This window comes from Lynx canadensis, chromosome D2 (genome assembly GCF_007474595.2).
Source record: "Lynx canadensis isolate LIC74 chromosome D2, mLynCan4.pri.v2, whole genome shotgun sequence".
NCBI lineage: Eukaryota > Metazoa > Chordata > Mammalia > Carnivora > Felidae > Lynx > Lynx canadensis.
Genome location: NC_044313.2, coordinates 74,541,625 through 74,561,079, shown reverse-complemented (window position 1 = coordinate 74,561,079; position 19,455 = coordinate 74,541,625). Strand labels below are relative to the sequence as shown.

General features: G+C 38.5%; 1 protein-coding gene across 4 annotated transcripts in view; it reads left to right on the top strand.

Annotated features, from left to right (window-relative positions):
• The window catches only part of ERO1B (endoplasmic reticulum oxidoreductase 1 beta), an 83,426-nt gene that overhangs the window by 26,028 nt on the left and 37,943 nt on the right, over positions 1 to 19,455 (top strand). For all 4 annotated transcript variants that reach the window (XM_030334297.1, XM_030334298.1, XM_030334299.1 and 1 more), the window contains 6 exons: positions 1,932 to 2,014; positions 7,359 to 7,432; positions 12,318 to 12,438; positions 12,559 to 12,605; positions 16,164 to 16,175; positions 18,034 to 18,060. In XM_030334297.1, the coding sequence (XP_030190157.1) occupies positions 1,932 to 2,014; positions 7,359 to 7,432; positions 12,318 to 12,438; positions 12,559 to 12,605; positions 16,164 to 16,175; positions 18,034 to 18,060 (364 nt within the window). The remainder of the gene's footprint in view (positions 1 to 1,931; positions 2,015 to 7,358; positions 7,433 to 12,317; positions 12,439 to 12,558; positions 12,606 to 16,163; positions 16,176 to 18,033; positions 18,061 to 19,455) is intronic.

The following is a 19,455-nucleotide window of genomic DNA, read 5'->3' as shown; positions in this document are numbered from 1 at the left end:
TTTAGTTTTCGGTTTCAACTAGTCAACCTGTCATATTCAGGATTATATTGTATAAACAGCTATTAAGGTATTAGAAGCATAGTACTTTTCAACGGCATTAGAATACTCCTTTATTAAAGATTACCCTCCCCCCTTTTTTTACCCTTTCCCTTTTAAATTAAAAAAAAAATTTTTTTTAATGTTTATTCTCAAGAGAGAGACAGAGACAGAGTGTGAGTAGGGGAGGGTCAGAGAGAGAGAGGGAGACACAGAATCCGAAGCAGACTCCAGGCTCTGAGCTGTCAGCACAGAGCCTGATGCAAGGCTCAAACTCCAAACTGTGAGGTCATGACCTGAGCTGAAGTCAGACCCTTAACTGATGGAGCCACCCAGGCGCCCTTACCCTTGCCCTTTTAGAAGCATGCCATAATTTACTTAGCCGTGCATGTTTTTATGTAACAGTTTACTTCTAGTTTTTCACTATTATGTGTACATAGTAAAGATCATCATACCCTCTCTCTCCCTGTTCCCTCTCTCCATTTTCTTTTTGCATTTTCTCCCCTGTGTGGTCTTTTGTTTGTGTTCACTCTCTTTAATTTATTTTTGTTTCAGCTCTGAACTAAATACACAGTGTTAGAGACATTTGAAATCTCTTCTGGACTCCTTCCCAATCCCATTCTGTTTCCTCCGTCCCCAGAGATAGCCACTTTTCTGAAACTTACGTGTGTCCTTCTGTGTTACTGAACTTTTCTACTTCTAATGCACATGTAGCCACAAGTGACATATAGATCTTTTTATTTTTTATTATTTTCTTAAACATTTGTTTATTATTGAGAGAGAGAGACAGAGCATGAGCATGGGAGGAGCAGAGAGAGGAGGAGGCACAGAATCCAAAGCAGGCTCCAGGCTCTGAGCTGTCAGCACAGAGCCCGACGCGGGGCTCGAACTCACAAACCGTGAGATCATGACCTGAGCGGAAGTCGGACGCTTAACCAACTGAGCCACCCAGGCGCCCAACATATAGATCTTTTAATATGAAGTTTAAACATTAAGATTATGCTTTTTTATTTCTTCAGGTTAAAAACATTTTTTCAGTTACCTTTACTCCACATTATGCTTTTGTCTCTGATGTAGCTTTGTTAATTTTAATAGGTAGTATTCTATTTTTTTTCAATTTTTTTTTTTTTTTTTTTTTTTTTTTTGAGACAGAGACAGAGCATGAGCAGGGGAGGGGCAGAGAGAGAGGGAGGCACAGAATCCGAAGCAGGCTCTAGGCTCTGAGCTGTCAGCACAGAGCCCGACGCGGGGCTCAAACTCACGGACTGTGAGATCATGACCTGAGCTCAAGTCGGACGCTCGACCGACTGAGCCACCCACGCGCCCCAATAGTTGCATGTATTCAATGGTATGATTATGTCATTGATTAGCTCCTCCTCTGTTGATGGACATTTCACTTGTGTTGACTTTTTTGCTATTACATACAGTGAGGCACTAGCATTTCTGTCCTTTGTCTCATTGTACATATGTAAGAGTTTTCCTAGGTCTGTATTTAGAAGTAAGGTTGCTGGGGCATCCGTTATGCTGTCCCAACATGAGATAGTACCTAATACCTTTCTAAAGTGGTTGTACCTTGTTTTTAGTTTTGTTTTTAAATGTTGCTCTGGATATGGTTTCAGTTTTAAGACTGCTGGTTCAAGGATATTATGCATTTTTGCAGCTCCAGATAAATATTGTCAAATTACTTTCCCAAGATGGTTTTCTCAGTTTAGGTCATCACCAACATACCAGTACTAATTGTTTTTAATGTCTTAGCTTAGTTGGTGGAAATTTGTGATGCATTTTGATTTGTATTTCTTACATATGTGAGAGATTTTGATGTATCTATGTCATCACTGTCAGATTGCCAGTCGTACTTGAGATTATTACTAAACTTCCTATGAACTTCCTTTCAGTACTCAAAAGTGGCAAACAGCACCAAAGAATTAGAAGATTGTGAACAAGCTAATAAACTGGGAGCAATTAACAGCACATTAAGGCAAGTTTATTTTAGGAGTGTTAAAAAATATTCTCTTGTTTAGTATATTTATATCAGAAATCTTCTGTTTGTGATTTTGCTTCAAGTAATTCTTAAAAGGAAGAAGTTATTTTTATCTTAAATTCCATGATTGCTTTGCTTCCTCCTGTTAGCTGATTTGTTCTTAAATTTCTGGAATGTATGATCAATAGTGACTTTATCAAAAAGTAAAAATTTAGAAGATTGCTCAACTAGCAGGGCTTATGGGTCTATTTTGCCTGGTTATTATAGGAAAAGGAACTTGAACCTCTAAGTGTTTTATAAATAGTAATTCAATCTGTAGGTTACATTTTGAATGGGAAAAGTTATTACCATAACTGTTAAGTTTCGTAGATTCTTTTTCCTATTGACTTTTCCTTATTGTAATAAAAACCTGCTTGGGAAGGCCAGTGTAATTGTGAGGGGTCTCAGATTATGCACTATGAAATGATTGTATCTATAGTTGAATCTGGGGAATGGAGTATCATTGAACTTCTTTTGAATTTCCCTTTTTGTTTAGGTTGGCATCTATATACTATAACTGTTAAAGGCTTAATAAAGTTAGCAGTTTTATTATCTATTGAAGAACAATTCTATAGAAAACTAGAGAAATTAATATAATAAATACTCCCGTGTCCTTCACTCCAGATGAATAGTTGTTAACTTTTTCTACCATGTCCTCTCTGGCCTATTCCCCAATCCTGTTTTCTTTCCTTTTTCCTTAGGAGGAGCTACTCTCATGAATTTGCTGTATACCCACCTATGTTTTTCTTTTTATCATATATATCATCTTTATTTCGTGTATGATTTTCCTTTTCCCTTATATAAAATAATACTGTACTTAACAGACTTCAACTTTATTTTTATACTGTACATTTTGCTTTTCTAGATCTGTCTCATTTTTTTAACTGATGAGTGGTTTTTACCTTATGAATATATATTTTACTTCTCTGTTCCCGTATTGATAAACACTTGAATTGTTCAAATGTTTACTTCTGTAAGTTATGCCACCTTGAGCATCCTTGAGAAATTTTTTTTGGTGTACGCTAGGAAATTTGTCCTACGCTAGAAAAACTGCTGGATCTTCCTGTTGCCCAGGTGCGCCTATTCGTGTTACTGCCTGATGGCTTTCCAGAATACTCGTGTGGTTACATACTGCCTCCGGGACTGAGAACTTGTTTTGTTCTTCACATCCTTGCCAAAAATGGATAATGTTTGACTGTAAAGTAGTACCTCATTTTTGTTTATATTTTGTTACTAGTGAGTTTGAGCATTTTTTTGATCTGTGTATTGAACATTTATGTTTTTTATTCATTCGGTAAATGAATGCCTGCAATATGCCAGTCAGTGTTCTAGAATATTAGGCATTTAGCACTGTACATGGCAAATTCTTTTTCTCAGGAAGCTTAATCCTAGTTGGAGGTATGCAGTAACTGAGTAAAATGTATCAGAAGTAAGTAAAATGATGATGAGTGCTCGGGAGAAAAAGAAAACTGAGAAGAATGATAGAGAGCTAAGAGTGGCAGGGTGGGGATGGGAGGGAGTTGCACTGTTTCCAATGGGTTGGTGAGAGAAGGCCACAGTGATAATGGGACATTTGAACAAAATGCCCATGAAGACATTAGTCCTATTATGGCTGCCTGGGGCATGAGTGTTCCAGGCACGTGTAATTGTTAGTAAAAAGAACCTGTGGCAGAAGCACGCCTAGATTATTTGAGGAACCACAGAAAGTCCAGTGTCGCTGGAATACAGTGGTCACAAGATCCTAGGGGTGGACCTAGGAGTAGGGTGGGGTGGAGATCTTGTAGAGCCTTGAAGACGATTACGAATACTGCTTTGAGGCTAAGTGGAATGAAAAGTCACTGGAGGATTTTGAGAGAAGGTGTTGAGGGAGGCAGGTGTTCCTGTGGAAGCCTTGTTATGTGATTATTGTAGTGATCCAGTTAAGATATGATGGTGGTTTAATTTAGACTAGGGCAATGGCAGTGGAAATGATGACAAGTGATCAGATTCTGGATGGATTTTGAAGATGGAGCAGACAGGGTTTGCTGTGGGATTTGATGTGAGGTTTGAAAAAAGATAGGAACTGTGAATGACTACAAGATTTGGAACTAGAAAAATGGAGTTGCCATTTACTGAACTGGGATACCTACAGGAGGAACAAGTTTGGTGGAAAATCACAGTTCAACCTTGGGCCTGTTAAGTTTGAGCTGCCTATAAGACATCCAGTTGGAGATGTCAAGCAGGCAGTTGGATATACAAGTCTCAGTTTCAGGGGAAGGAGAAAATGTGGGAGTCATTCAGTAAATATATGCTATTTAAAAACTATAAGCCTGAATAAGATTACCCAGGAGAGAATATAACTAGAGAAGTCATCAAAGGATTGGGCCTTAAGTCATTCTAAGATTTTAAGGTAAAGCCCCTGTTCATATTCTTTGCTGTTGTTTCTCCATGGGGGGGGGGGGGGGCAGGGTAAAGGTGGAGTAGGTGTGCATTTCTAGATCATTATTAATTTGTAGGCATTCTTCATATAATATGAGACAATGGCTTGTCTTTTAATTTTGCTTACAGATATTCTGTTGAACAGCAGTTACTAATTTTTTAAACTTTTAAATTCCAGTGTAACTCACATATAATAAAGTGTATAAATCTTAAACATAAAGGTCAGTTTAATTTTACAGAGTAAATCAACTCTGCAGCAACTATCCAGAATAATGCACTCGATACCCTGAAGATTGCCACGTGGGCTTTCCTAGTCATTACCACTGTCCAGAGTTAACCATGATTTTGAATTATATTAGCAGAGATTGGTTTTGCCTGTTTATATAAATGAACTATTAAGGAATGTATTTTTTTTTGTATCTGGCTTATTTTCTTAAACATCACATCTGTGAGAGTCATTCATGTTCTTAAGGTTAGTAGCATTTAATTCTCGTCATTGGTATAATATTCCATAGTTAAGACTGCACCAAAATGTTTCCATCCAACTGTCATTGATAGCTGGGGTTTTTCACTTTGCAGCCATTACAAAAAAAAAAATTTGGTGGATATTTGGTGGTGTTTTTGGTATGCATTTCTGTGTAGAATATACCTGCAAGTGGAATTAATACTGGCACGTGGTCTTCCAAAATGACCACTAAAATACATTGCCACTAGTAGTATACGAGATTTCCTCATTCCACGTCTCCAACAATTGGTCTGTAATTTTTTAAACAGCTTTATTGAAGTTTAATTGACATGCAGTGTATTGCACCTACTTGAAATATACTGTTTGATGTCTTGACAAGTGTGCACTCATGAAAATCCGCATTATCAAGATAGTTGTCCTACCCACCACCCTGAAAAATTCTCTCATGGCCTTTGGAAAGGCCTTCATTCCATTCTTTCCTGCCCTGCGTTTCCCACTTTGAAGGCTCCTGCTTTAACACACAGCACCATCTTGACAGGAAGCCCTGGTTTAAGCCCAGGAAATTCTTTTTTTTTTTTTTTTTTTTTTTTAATTTTTTTTTCAACGTTTTTTATTTATTTTTGGGACAGAGAGAGACAGAGCATGAACGGGGGAGGGGCAGAGAGAGAGGGAGACACAGAATGGGAAACAGGCTCCAGGCTCTGAGCCATCAGCCCAGAGCCCGACGCGGGGCTCGAACTCACGGACCGCGAGATCGTGACCTGGCTGAAGTCGGACGCTTAACCGACTGCGCCACCCAGGCGCCCCAAGCCCAGGAAATTCTTATAGAAGTAGCTTGGCATCCATCTTCAAACTGACTTTTAGAGAAGCTGGGCAAGGTTCTTTTTTTTTTTTTTTTTTACATTTATTTTTGAGAGAGAGAGCGAGCACAAGTGGGGGAGGGACAGAGAGAGAGGAAGACACAGAATCTGAGGCAGGCTCCAGGCTCTGGGCTGTCAGCACAGAGCCTGATGCAGGGCTCGAACCCACAAACCATGAAATCATGACCTGAGCCAAAGTTGGATGCTTAACCGACTGAGCCACCCAGGTACCCCTGGATGAGGTTCCTTCTAACTCATTTGTAAAGCAAACTGGGCCAGCTCTGTTAGCATTAGGTTAGTGTTGCCTAGTGTTGCTAGGTTAGTTAGCATTAGGTTTTCTGTTGCTGTGGCTTTCAGGCAGGGTTTAGGATGAAACAATAAAGTGTCATCAAATAAGTATGCTCAAAGAAAAAAGTTTGTTTTTCTAAGTCAGATTGTTAACCAGAAAATTGGAATTTATGTCACAGTGGTCTTGTTCTTGACTATTTTCAATGGAAGATGTATCTAATTAAACCTAACGATAGTTATTTTAGCTGTAACTAGAACTTAGACATTCTCGTTTTATGGAATTATATGTTTCAGCTGAGTCAACTAAGATACGAGTATTTCCATTAACTTTTATTATTAAGCTAACTCAGTATTCCCACAGTGGAAAAAAAATCCCACAGTGAATTGAAAACATTTATTGATAAAGTTGGGGTAGTCCAGTCAGTCAGCCTTATATATCTTCTCGTAGTGGTTATGTAATGTAGCAGTTTTTCAAATACAAAATAAATTCTTGGCTATGAAAGTAACACATTTAGGAACTACCTGATTTAAACTTAGTACACAAATAATTTTTTTTTAATCTTTTTTTCCCCCTATTGTGTAGTGAATAAAGAAGAGTAATAATAGTTCTCTTATAGATGTTGCCAGTCTGGGTTTAAGACAGAGAAGGTCTGAACATAAGTTAAAGTAAATGTAGGTCCAAGTTTATTTGAGAGACTGTGATTGTTCCTTTATTCTCCAAGTAGAGATCTTGATCATAGATTTTGTTAAATGTGAGGTAGTATGTAAAATGAATGATATGTCCTGATTAAAAATGATATTGGTGTTACCAGTGAATATCCCATTGGAAGGGACATCCTGGAAATGCAGCTTTTGGTGTTTTTGTCCTATAAATAACAGAAACAAGTTAAAAGAAATATGAAGGTAAATTCAATTCCTGCTTTAGAAAAAAATACCACAATTTCTAAGTTAGGTGAAAAGGCTAGCTTAAATTTTTTGTTTAACTAAATCTCATATATATATTTGTAAATTTTCTAGTTAAAGTAATTATCGCAGTAGGGCTAATAATAGCTTTAGTATGAATAGAAATCCTTCACGGGAGAGTTAATACCTGTGTTTTTCATAAAACTTGCTATCATTCCTTCATGTGACCACTAATTGAATTTGTGACACTATCTAAATTAAAGATGTGACCTCGGGTTATCTGTTTTCAGTTATACAAGATGCAGTGTAAACATTTTCAACTCCAGATTTAATCATTTTTTTTCTTTCTTGTTCCCTCCTTCCCTAGTAATCAAAGCAAAGAAGCCTTCATTGACTGGGCAAGATATGATGATTCACAGGATCACTTTTGTGAACTTGATGGTAATAAAATAAACTATTGTAATTAAATTCTGTTCACTCTAATCCTTTTATAAGAACTTGAAGTCAATGAAAATATACTCAGAATTAGAACTTGAACACACTGGATGTTGCTGTGTGGATCTTACTATTGTTCATAATGGCATTTATTGAGAGCTTATGTTCCAGACCCTGTGCTCAGTGCTTGAAGTGCGTTATTTCTCATCTTTGCAGTTACTTTATTTTTAATTTTTTTTCATGTTTATTTTTGAGAGAGAGAGAGAGAGCGCGCGCGCAAGTGGGGGAGGGGCAGAGAGAAAGGGAGACACAGAATCCAAAGCAGGCTCCAGGCTCCGAGTTGTCAGCATAGAACCTGATGTGGGGCTCAAAGTCATGAGCTGTGCGATCACGACCTGAACCAAAGTCAATGCATATCCAACTGAGCCACCGAGGGACCCCTTTGCAGTTACTTTAATAAGTATCTGTTATTTCATATCCAAGGAAATGGAGTCTCAAAAAGACTGGCTTAGCCAGGATCACACAGTAGCAAGAGGCTGAGATGGGATTCGATCCCAGATCTGAATCCCATATTTTTTTCATCATGACATACCATCTCCTGTGGACCTCTATTTCAAGCCACTTAGTTTAGGTCTGTGAACATATAAACATGTTCACAATGGAATTTTCTGGAGGTCTCAACAAACTAACATAAAGATACCCTGCAGTATTGGGGAGGACTCTAATTTGACTTCCCCATAGCCCTCTTGCCAAGAGTCTGCAGAATGGTACGAAGAGAGGGCACTATTTACCAATAGCTACCATGACTCCTATGGCAGAAGGGAATTGGAGTGACTCAGAATTTTTTCTGAGGAGAATATTTCCAAGAGTTTTGTGCTGAGTAGGCTTAAATCATTCATTTGGCCTCTCGTCACTTTTTACCTTTATATTGTGGGTAGTGGAAAAGAACTTGGGATAAAGCCTGCCCATTTGGAGATAGCAGAAGTTCCTCTGAATTCTTAAAGCATATAGAGTGGTCATACTGCTTTCTAGAGGTTTTTGGAAGATTCGTCTGTAGAACTGTGCTGTGAATCCAGTCTGTAATGGAGTAAGTTACAGTGAGCTGCTACAGTAGTATGGGAAATTGAGACAAAGCCAGGAAGTGGAACGTTCTCATCATGGTTTATATGGTTTCAGCAAGGACATTTTTAAGAGATCTGAAAAAAGTGTCTTTGGGTATCATAACTCCTGTTATGATATTTAGAATCGCCAAAGGTTTCGTCGAAGCAAGCCGCTGTACCTAGGTTAAGAATTAACGTCACTGCTTACTCTCATTTGCTCTTGGGTCATCATTCTAATTACATTTAACGTTCAACACTCACGGTCACTTCCTGCCAACTTATTTTACCTGTTCGTTATTAAAATAAAAAATTTTCAGTAGTGCTTAGTTGACAGGTTTTTTACATTAAAAATCATTTCTGTCAATATTTCTCTCAGTAAATGATATCAATATGTATTTCTCTTATAGGTATTTAGTAAACAATACTACTCATTGGCAGGGATCACCTGATATGATTAAATTGCTGTACTCAATTACCTCATCAATATAAATAGTATTAACTAATTTTTTGACATTAGCTCCTTCTATTGTAAAAGTGGAAGAAGTGTCCTAAAAGAATTTATATCGAATCATCCCTTAAGATTTTTAGGATGGTATAATTAAAATAATTAGTGGTGTTTATATTTTGTGTAGTCCTTAAACACGTAAACTGTTCTGCTAGTTGGATTACCACTGCTCTTCCGGGTAGTAATGTTCGTGTGTCTCCCAGTGATTTATACGTACAATTTTTAGTAAAAGGTGAAAGATGTATACAATCTGAAGAGAAACCAGAGTATTATACGTACAATTTTTAAAAGCCCATCAGAGTAGCTTTAGAGTCACTGTTGAGTAATTTCAGTTACACTGGATCAAAACAACAAATCTGAAGAATAGTCACCCCGTTTACTGGAATGTGTTTATACGCCCGTGTGCTCGGCTGCTTTGTTGTTGTTCTGTGTTTGGAAAGGAAGATGATCTTCATAGATCAAACGGTAGGTTTTTAAATAATTTAGCAGGTTAAGGTAAGCTGCTTTCCCTGCTCATTTTGTCGTCGTCGTTGCTGTCTTTATGCGTGGCTGGCTGCTGCTTTTGCTTCAGGTTTCTGCTCACATGTCACCTCATCAGAGAAGCCTGCTGTCACCTCCCTGTATGAAATGGTAACCACTGCCCCTCTCTGTCTGCACTGCTGCCTGCTCTCAGACCACTGAGAACTACCTGAGCGTGCGCGGTGGGTTGTTTAGGTTATCTGCTTGTTGTCTGTCTTCTCCAGCTACAGTGAGAGCTCCTCTGGTCCACTGCCACACTCGTGCCCAGAACCGTGCCTGGACGTGGCATATGCCACCCTAGTGCCTAGAACAGTGCCTGGATGTGATATATGCCACCTAGTTGTTTCTGTGGTATATGCCACCCTCGTGCCCAGAACAGTGCCTGGACGTGATACATGCTCAATATATATTTGCTGCATGACATTGTTGGTTCAGATATAACTGAAATAGTGTGATTTTTACTTTTATTTTTTCCATTATAACATTAATTTAAACATAACGTAAATTTAAAGGGTTTAAAACAGTAGTTTCTGAATCTGGCTGTGTATCAAAATTATTTGGGGACTTTGTGAACTGTAGGTTCTCCTCAACTGAGTATACTTTAACAGTGCATTACTAGCAATCTGGGATCAAGCTGGTGATGGAGGGTTGTAGGCTCAATCCTGAGCATACAATAGGACTTTTTATCCGTGTCCATACACAGAAAGCCTGTGCACTAAGTTGGGGTACCAGCACTGGTGTGTTTGTAGGGGGAATGCAACCTATGTATGCTGCCCCCCACCACCCATCTAGATGTCACAAAGTTCTTGCCAGTATGGGTCAGGGGTGGACAAACGTTTTCTTCTGTAAATGGACAGATGGTAAGTACTTTAGACTTTATGGACCATATGGCTTCTATTACAGCTACTCAGCTCTGCCATAATAGTGTGAGACAGCAAATGAACATGGCTTGTGTTCCCATAAAACTTTCCTTACAAAAAGTACACACTAGACTAGATGTGGCCTTTGGGTTGTAGTTTGCTAACCCCATTCTGTAGGTTAATAAGACCCACTTTTTCATCATTTGAAAAAGTAATACAATTTTTAAAACCACTTTTGATTTAATTTAAGGGAACATACATTAAGAACGTTGAGGTGCAAGTTTTAAATTAAACGTTGATATAATTTTGTGATTTGTCACTGCCTTAGCTTACATTTTTTTTTAAGTTTATTTTTCAGAGAGAGAGAGAGGGTGCATGAGCAGGGGAGGGCCAGAGAGAGGGGAGAGAGAGAATCCCAAGCAGGTTCTGCACTGTCAGCCTGGAGCCCAACACAGAGCTCCATCTCCCAAACCGTGAGATCATGACCTGAGCCAAAATCAAGAGCCAGACACTCAACTGACGGAGCCACACAGGCGCCCAAAATTACATTTTAAATCCTTGTACTTTAATATCTGAATCTGTTTGTTTTTCCTTATTGGTTGGTTAGTTGCTTTTGTTGGGTGAAGGGGTTGATAGCAGTCCATTGTGTGCATTTGTAGGTGAGCCTACAAATGTGTAGGCTTACATGCCCACACACATTCTTTATACATGTGTATATACGTATATATCCATGCATATAGGTGTTTATGATATGTTTAATACTGTAAAGCTTATGTAAAATCAATTTTGCGAATGAGTTTAATTGTGAACAACTCAAAGAAATTAAAAATCTGTAACAGAAGCTAGTGAATTGTAAAACTTTTGTTTGAACTTTCCTATAAAAGTCACACTTTGATTCACTTCATAATTTGAATCTTTTTGTAATGAAGATTTTTTTAAATTATTGTTTTTAAATCTTGAATCAATCCATGTCCATGGGCAGTTTCTGTTCATCCGTCTGTAAATTACCTATTTTCTCTATCTTAGCTTGTATAGTGGAATGTCTGTATAATGTTAGGGCTAGAAATAGAGGCAGTATTCTTCATGTTTCTGTTGTCTGTAAGTTAGATATAACTCATTTAGTAATGACAAGTTGTAATTATCTTTGTATTCCTCCTACTTCCTTACAAAAGCCAAGTAGTTCTTGGAAGGTGTGCATCAGGATTCCATTTTACTCTTAATGGTTATGGGTAATCTCTGTCTGTGGTCACTGAATAGTTAATGAATATTGTTAGGTAATGAAAAGAAGAGGGGCCGTATTTTAATGACTGTGTTTGGCCACTGTTTTAAGTCAGTGCCTGTATACCATTGATTTGATCTCATGACACCAAAAGGGAGGAAACATACAAATAAAGGAATACATCTGGGCCAACATATATAGCGCTCCAGCTTACATGCATTATGAATCATACATTTGGGAAGCGTGGTCAGTATAATTTTTCTATTTCTAGTACAATATATATTTAGTGAAATAAAAAAATGGTTGCAAGCATGTGTGTAGGTGGGTGTACGCATAGGGAAGAAATAAAATACTCGAACAAGTTATAGTCTGTTTGGTCATTTCGATCCTGGGTGGTTAAAACTTAAGAATAACGAATGCCTCTAAGAAGGGGAGGTGCATTCCATTACTGAAGAGAGTATCGAGTATCGGAAGGAAAGGGAGGAGTTGTTTTTTCCTCTCTCTCAAGTGTAAGTTACCCTGGGTCAAGTATAGTCACAAGTGTGCTAACCATTCTACCATTCACATTGGAGATTACCTGAAAAGCTGGCCTTTCTCTAACCTTTGGGTAGTTCTGCTTGTGTTATAATGTGAAATTTCAGATAACTGGTGACATAGAGGTGGTTTTTATGACTTGTTTCTTGTTCAGATGAGCGATCCCCAGCTGCTCAGTATGTCGACCTGTTGCTGAACCCAGAGCGTTACACTGGCTACAAAGGGCCCTCTGCATGGAGAGTGTGGAACAGCATCTATGAAGAAAACTGTTTCAAGTAACTGGAGGGAAAACGGCTGAAGGGAGGATGGAGTAAGGGGGGTATGGTTCTGCAGGGAAAACATTACATACAAAAATCAAACCATTTTATGACTGAGTTTCACACTTGCTTTTTCAGGCCTCGATCTGTTTATCGTCCCTTAAATCCTCTGGCGCCTGGCCGAGGTGGGTGTTTCGTACATTTTCATGCTTTCAGAGATTATTTACAAAGTGTCTTTGTAACTAAACAAATTTTGAGTGAATTTTCAACTATTTTATGCTTTTCTTAATTTGAATGATCAGAAGTATAAGATTAATTTGTGGGGCACCTGGGTGGCTCAGTTGACTAAGCATCCAGCTCTTGATCTCAGCTCAGGTCATGATCTTACAGTTTGTGGGACTGAGCCCCACATCGGGCTCCTCACTGACAGTGCTGAGCCTGCTTGGTTCCCCTGTCTCCCTCCCTGTCTCTGCTCCTCCCCTGCCCCTTTCTCTCTCTCTCTCTCTCAAAATGAATAAACATTTGGAAAAAAGTATAAGATTAGTTCATAATTGAGGCTCAAGGTTTCTATGTGTTTTATTTAATTACTGACATTTATTGAGTGCCTGATCTGTGCCAGGCCCTAACGTAGGAGTTCTAGGTGAAATAAATCAGAATATATGAGTAATGCTTATATATCAGAGGTTTCCTGGGGAACTCTTAAAAATCTGGATTTCCAGGCCCTATCCTCTACCAACTTAAGTCAGAATCTTTGGGATTAGCCCCAGGTATTTTGTTTTGTTTTGTTTTGTTTTAATTGTCCAGGTGATTCCAATATGCAGGCAAGTTTGAGAACCGGTGGCCTATAACGTGCTTCTCAGACTTCAGGTGTGCATACGAAGTACCTAAGGGCCTTGTTGAAATACAGGCTCTGATTCTGTAGGTCTTGGGTAAGGCCCAGGATTCTAACAAGCTGCCAGGTGATGCCTAGGGTTCTTGCTGATTCATGTAGCACATTTGAGTCCTAAGGATGTAGAGGAGTCAGAAAGGTTGCCTGCAGCTTTACTCTAGACCTGCTGTGTCCAGGCTTCACCACTTGACACGCTGGGCTGTATCGAGGACGTGAAATATGGCTAGTGTAAAACCAAGTTTGACATTTTACCTCATTTGTTTAAATTTTAAAATGGAAGCAGTGTAAAATACTTCTACCATGGAACAACTTTATTCTTTCGATAGGACTGCTTTAACTCTTGCCTCACATAATGTGCAGTTGTTGTAGTGCATGTATACTTTTTACTTTTTAAAACAGGGGTATTCGAAAAAACTTTAGTAGAAATTTTTATTAGAAAAAACTTGACGCATGTGGCTAGTGTTGTATTTCTATGGGACAGCATTGTTGTAGACAGTTGGAGGTTAATCAACGTGAAACTACCTGGGCACATCTTCGGTCGGCTCTCAACAAGGAGCCAAACTCTGTTAGCAACTCTGTAATTGACTTGGACTTTTGATGTTTTCTTCAGACCAGGATTGATTTTAAGAACTTGAATTTCCCGGTCTAGATTTGTATCTTTAAGGCATCTTTAAAGGTTGACTGAATGGACTGCTTTTAGCTACTCTTTTACAATGTAGCAAATGTTCTTTGCTTAGGGGAGAAGGGAATTGGATCATGAAAAGGGTGTGCATAGTTTCTCATCCTTTGTCTGTTTTGCTACTTTGACCTTATAATTTATTATAAAAGTGGAAACGCAGAAGTTATATAAACTAAAAAGAGAAGGCTCCCCCCACACCCACCCTGGTCCACACACTCTGTTTCATAGTGCAGATCTTGAAAGGCATTCTTCGGACCTTTTTTATGGTTAGTTTTTTGTTTGTTTTTTAGGATTGGAGTTCAAACATTAAAAATTGAGGTATAATTGACATACAACATTATATTAGTTCAAGGTGTAGAACACAATGTTTACATGTTTGTATATATTGCAAAATGATCACCATAGTCTAGTTAATATCTGTGACCGTATGTAGTTACAGAATCTTTATTCTTGTGATGAAAACTTGTAAAATCTACATCCTTACCAGCTTTCAAATATGCAATACAATGTTGTTAACTGTAATTGACAAGCTGTTCATTACATCTCCGGGACTTACTTATTTCATACCTGGACGGTAGGTACCTTTTGACCACCTTCACCCATTTTGTCCACTCCCTACACCCTACCTCTGACAGTCACCCGTCTGCTCTCTGGATCTGTGAGCTTGGGGAGTTTTGTTCTGTTTTGTTTTGAGATTCCACATTTAAGAGAGATCATACGTTATCTTTCCTCTGACTTCTTTCTTTCAGAGTCCATCCATGTTGTCACCAGTGACAGGGTTTCCTTTCCTTTATGGCTGAGTAATATCACTTCTTTTTTTTTTTTTTTTTAAACATTTATTTATTTTGAGGACGGGGGAGGGAGAGGCAGAGAGGAAGAGAGAGAATCCCAAAAAGTCTCCCCTGCTTAGCACAGAGCCTGACATGGGGCTCAATCTCACAAACCAGGAGATAATGACCTGAGCCAAAGTCAAGAGTGGGACGCTTAACCGACTGAGCCTCCCAGGCGCCCTCGATCACTGGCTTTTAAAGCAGAAAATATAGTTAATTTAACAAAACCATCACATCCCAAGAAATACTTCATGTCCGTATTATGATAAATTAGAGGCGTGAGACCACTGGAAAGATGAGAGGAAGGAGAGCACCACGTAGGAAAAGATGGGAGGCAGAGAAAGGGGGGGAAAAACAGCCAAGAAAGAGGGGAGACAAGGGACCGGGGCGGGGAGTCCCAGCCACCAGGTGAGGGATCCATGCAGTAATTCAGTAGCTCTGGCCGATGCTCTTTGAACACCATCTCTGCTGAAACTGCTAGTGTCGATTCACAGCTCCTCAACCGTCTCCACCATGCTGCTTGCTGTTCCCCAGCCGGACAGCTAGGCATGTACAACTGGCTTTCCAACAGTTTCCACAGCAGAACCTTTCTTTCTGAAAATGAAACCTTGTATCGGAATGCCACATACAGAGCTGACAAAGGCAGAGCTGCTGTGGATCCCTAGAGCCCAACCTTCTAGTGCTTCTCCATGTCTGGGGAGCTCTGCAGCACCTGCAGTGAGGCTTTTGCAGATGGCAGTTTGGGCGGTACTTTTATTAAGGTGTGTCCGTGCTGAGGAGCTGTACCTGGAAAGAGAGAAGTATCCGGCATGGAAACAGCAATGTTCAGAGTGGGTTGTGCACATAGGATGAAGGAAGCAGCTGGGTCTCTTTGTTAATTATTGAAACTAGTGATCTTCAGGAGTATTTTCAGAGGCTTTTAAAAAATTTATTTATTTTTGAGCGACAGAGCGTGAGCAGGGGAGGGGCAGAGAGAGAGGGAGACACAAAATCAAAGCAGGCTCCAGGCTCAGCTGTCAGCACAGAGCCCGATGTGGGGCTTGAACCCACTAACCGGGAGATCATGACCTGAGTTGAAGTTGGACGCTTAACTGACTGAGCCACCCAGGCACCTCCAGAGGCTTTCTGATATTTATTGTATAAAACATCTGTGAAAATCTTGTACCTTTTGGCCTCCATTCTTATCAAGAAGTCTCATTTGGAAGATCACTATACACTGACCAAGGTTCATAGTATAATTAATAATTTAACACAGTAAGTTTTAATCTGATGTTAATTAAGTAGGTTTAAAATCTGAACTATGGAAGACAGTTTCTAAAATCCTGTTTATTATTTTCTCTTTTAGGAGAAGATGATGGTGAGTTAAAACTGTTCTATTTGGGTTTGCCTCAAGTGTAGAGAAAATGTTTTTAGTGATCAAAATTTGATTTTTCTCTCTATTCAAAAGAAAATGTTTATCCTATTTTTCCAGAAATAGCCACCAATGAATGGTGACAAAAATAAATGTTCTATAATGTATATTTACCCTATGTTTGAAAGATGTATAAATTCCATCTTAAATATTTAGAAACCAGGATTACATTACAAGTTCCCCACTTTCCGGTTATTATAATCTGCTTGAATATGTCCTGTAGAAATGGAGACAAGATAGTTTTACCAGATAGTTTGTCTTGTGCCTTTATTTTCTTAATGTCTTTGTAATTTGTAACCTCTGTTACAGTAATACGTAATCTGATGAATAGTAATTTACCACCAATTGATTACTCCAGGTTACCAAATGAATATCAGTCATAAATTGCCCCCAAACAATCAAAATAGTTATTTCAAGTGGATGTTTACTTCTCTGTGCTCAAGGCAGTGATAAGCATTGTGCAAGGTTGAAAGATGTGTGAAAGATGATGCCTTGCCCTACAGATGCTGACAGTATGTAGCAGGAATGACCAGCACTGCTCATAAATAATGGCAAAGAAGTGCTGCACATACATAATAAAACAGTAAGTGAGCTAGCTCTTTAGAGGTGGGACAGATCCTGTCCCACTGATCTGGAGGCTTAGTGGAGGAAGTGGCATTTGAGAGGAGTGTTGAGTAATGGGACAGGTTTAGGCTGATAGAAATTGGATCCTGTGTGCTGTTAGGAGGAAATAGCATGGACCAAGGAGCTCAGAAGAGAAGAATCAAGCGTGTTTGGGGAGACCGTGTTAGCAGTAGGGAACACTTCATACAGTAGTAGTTTAAGTTGGGGGAGAGGAGCAGAGGCCACATTCTTGAGGATTGGGGAGCTCAACTTTTCCTGATAGCGTTTGGGGTTTCTTGAGTAAACAAGTGAGATTATGATGAATGGTCCTTAGGCAGAGTATGTGGAATAAGTTCATCTGTGGGAAGATGTTTGTGTAGTTTTGCAAAGTATGAAGACTCTCAGGAGACAAAGTTATTCCCCACTATCTAATTTATCCCCTAGACTCCTTGCTCGGCTCATCTATGTGTTGAGTTTTTCTTCTGTTTTGCTTTTCTCAGGTAGAATAAAGATAGGTAACTCACAAAGTCTATTTTGATGAACTAGATTGATGTTTATTGACTGTCATTTTTTTTTTTCTAGTCAGAACAGCATTGTTCTAGAAATAGCTCTTTTAGCATTAGTACATGGGTAAGTCAGGCCCTTCCATACTTTAGGCATTGATGTTCCTGAAAAATTTTTTAAAAATTAAGGGATTTTAAAATTACCTCTTGCAATTTAGGAGTTCTAGATAATTGAGGAAATGTATCTAGCTTTACTGCTCAGGAAAAAATGGAATAATTACTAATTTGATTTTTGGATTATAATTCACTGTTTTTTCCTAGAAATTTTAAGGCATTATATGGCTGTTATGAAAAGCAAATTTAAGATTGTTAAACTCTTTCACCACCATACTTAGGGATGTTTAAGCCTTCTAATGAATAATATTACATAATATTTTGACTGAAAAATTTTTTAAAAAATTTTGCTTAGTCAAGTATCATTTATAAGAAAATTTTCCCAAAGTTACTTAAAGTACTTTGGGGCTTTATTTTCTAGAACCATATGCCTATTTTTCTACTTCACATGAAGCAGTGGCCATTTCTAGAGGTGTTCCTTAATCTGTCGTAGGAAATACTTTATGTGCTTAATTTATTCTGATTTGTAGATGACTGTTTAAAATATTTTAACCCAATTCTGTGTGTATCTTTTTTTTTTAAAGGAGAATCATTCTACACGTGGCTAGAAGGTAAACTTACACATCTGCATTTTAAATTTATTAGTCTCCTATAAAAATGTATGGATTGATTGAATATATTTTTGTAAGTTCAGGATTCATTACCTAGACAACTAATTTTTACAGTGTTGAAAGAAAATAACATATTGTAGGTTGTTGTATTTTAGGATATAATTATTTGAAAAATTTGAGGTTATTGGTCAGCCAAAAATAATCAGCATTAGGGAGATATACACGGCATATACTGTCCTCAGGTTTTCATAACTGGCTCCTCAGTGTTATTTTCATTCTGTTTGTACCACTCATCCAGACTGCTTTCCTAGTAACCATTTTGCAAATTTGCTTTGTAGGTAGAGACCTTCTTGTTGGAAGGAAGTACTTGTTATGTATATGAAAATGAGGGAAGGTACATTTGATTTCAGAAGATTAAACAATGTTTACACATGTTAAGATAGTCTAAACTTGTTTAATTAAAGGATAAAGCAATATAGCTCCCAGTAGATACTTTGCACTCTTACATTTTTTGGTGTTGAAAATATAAATACTAGTAATGGAAAAGTGAAGCATTCTAGGATTTTAACAACTTCAGTTAAAAACCGGATATATGAGGGGCGCCTGGGTGGCTCAGTCGGTTAAGCGTCCAGCTTAGGCTCAGGTCATGATCTCAGGGCTCGTGAGTTTGAGCCCCGCGTCGGGCTCTGTGGTGACAGCTCAGAGCCTGGAGCCTGTTTCAGATTCTGTGTCTCCTTCTCTCTCTGACCCTCCCCCGTTTATGCTCTATCTCTCTCTGTCTCAAAAATAAACATTAAAAAAAAAACTGGGTATATGCTTTTTAAAAATTTACCAAATTGTCATTAATTTATGAAAGCAAAAGTTAAAATGTGTCGGTGAAAGATAACCAAGTTGAATGATACAGGAAATCATAACTGTATAGGAACTCTGCAGAGTTCAACTAAGTATTTTATGTTTGCTAATTGGTGATGTTACCTTGTGAAAATGATTTCTCTTTTATTTTTATTTATTTTTAAATGTTTATTTTTTTTTGATAGAGAGCACAAGCAGGGGAGGGGCAGAAAGAGAGGGAGACAGAAGATCAGAAGCGGGCTCTGCGCTGACAGCAGCAAGCCCGATGTGGGGCTTGAACTCAGAAACCACGAGATCATGACTTGAGCCAAAGTCAGACACGCAACCAGCTGAGCCACTCAGGAGCCCCCTGATTTCTCTTTTTTAATGTAGTATGTACCTGTGTTGGCCATTATTAAGGTGAACATTATTGATGTGCCAGTACTACTAGGAATTATATTGATAAATGGCCTATGTGGAAGAAAATTCTTAATTTTATTTCATTAGCTGTATTCTAAAGATACAAATTGTGAAGAGTAGTATTTAGGTTGAGAGAGGTGGTAA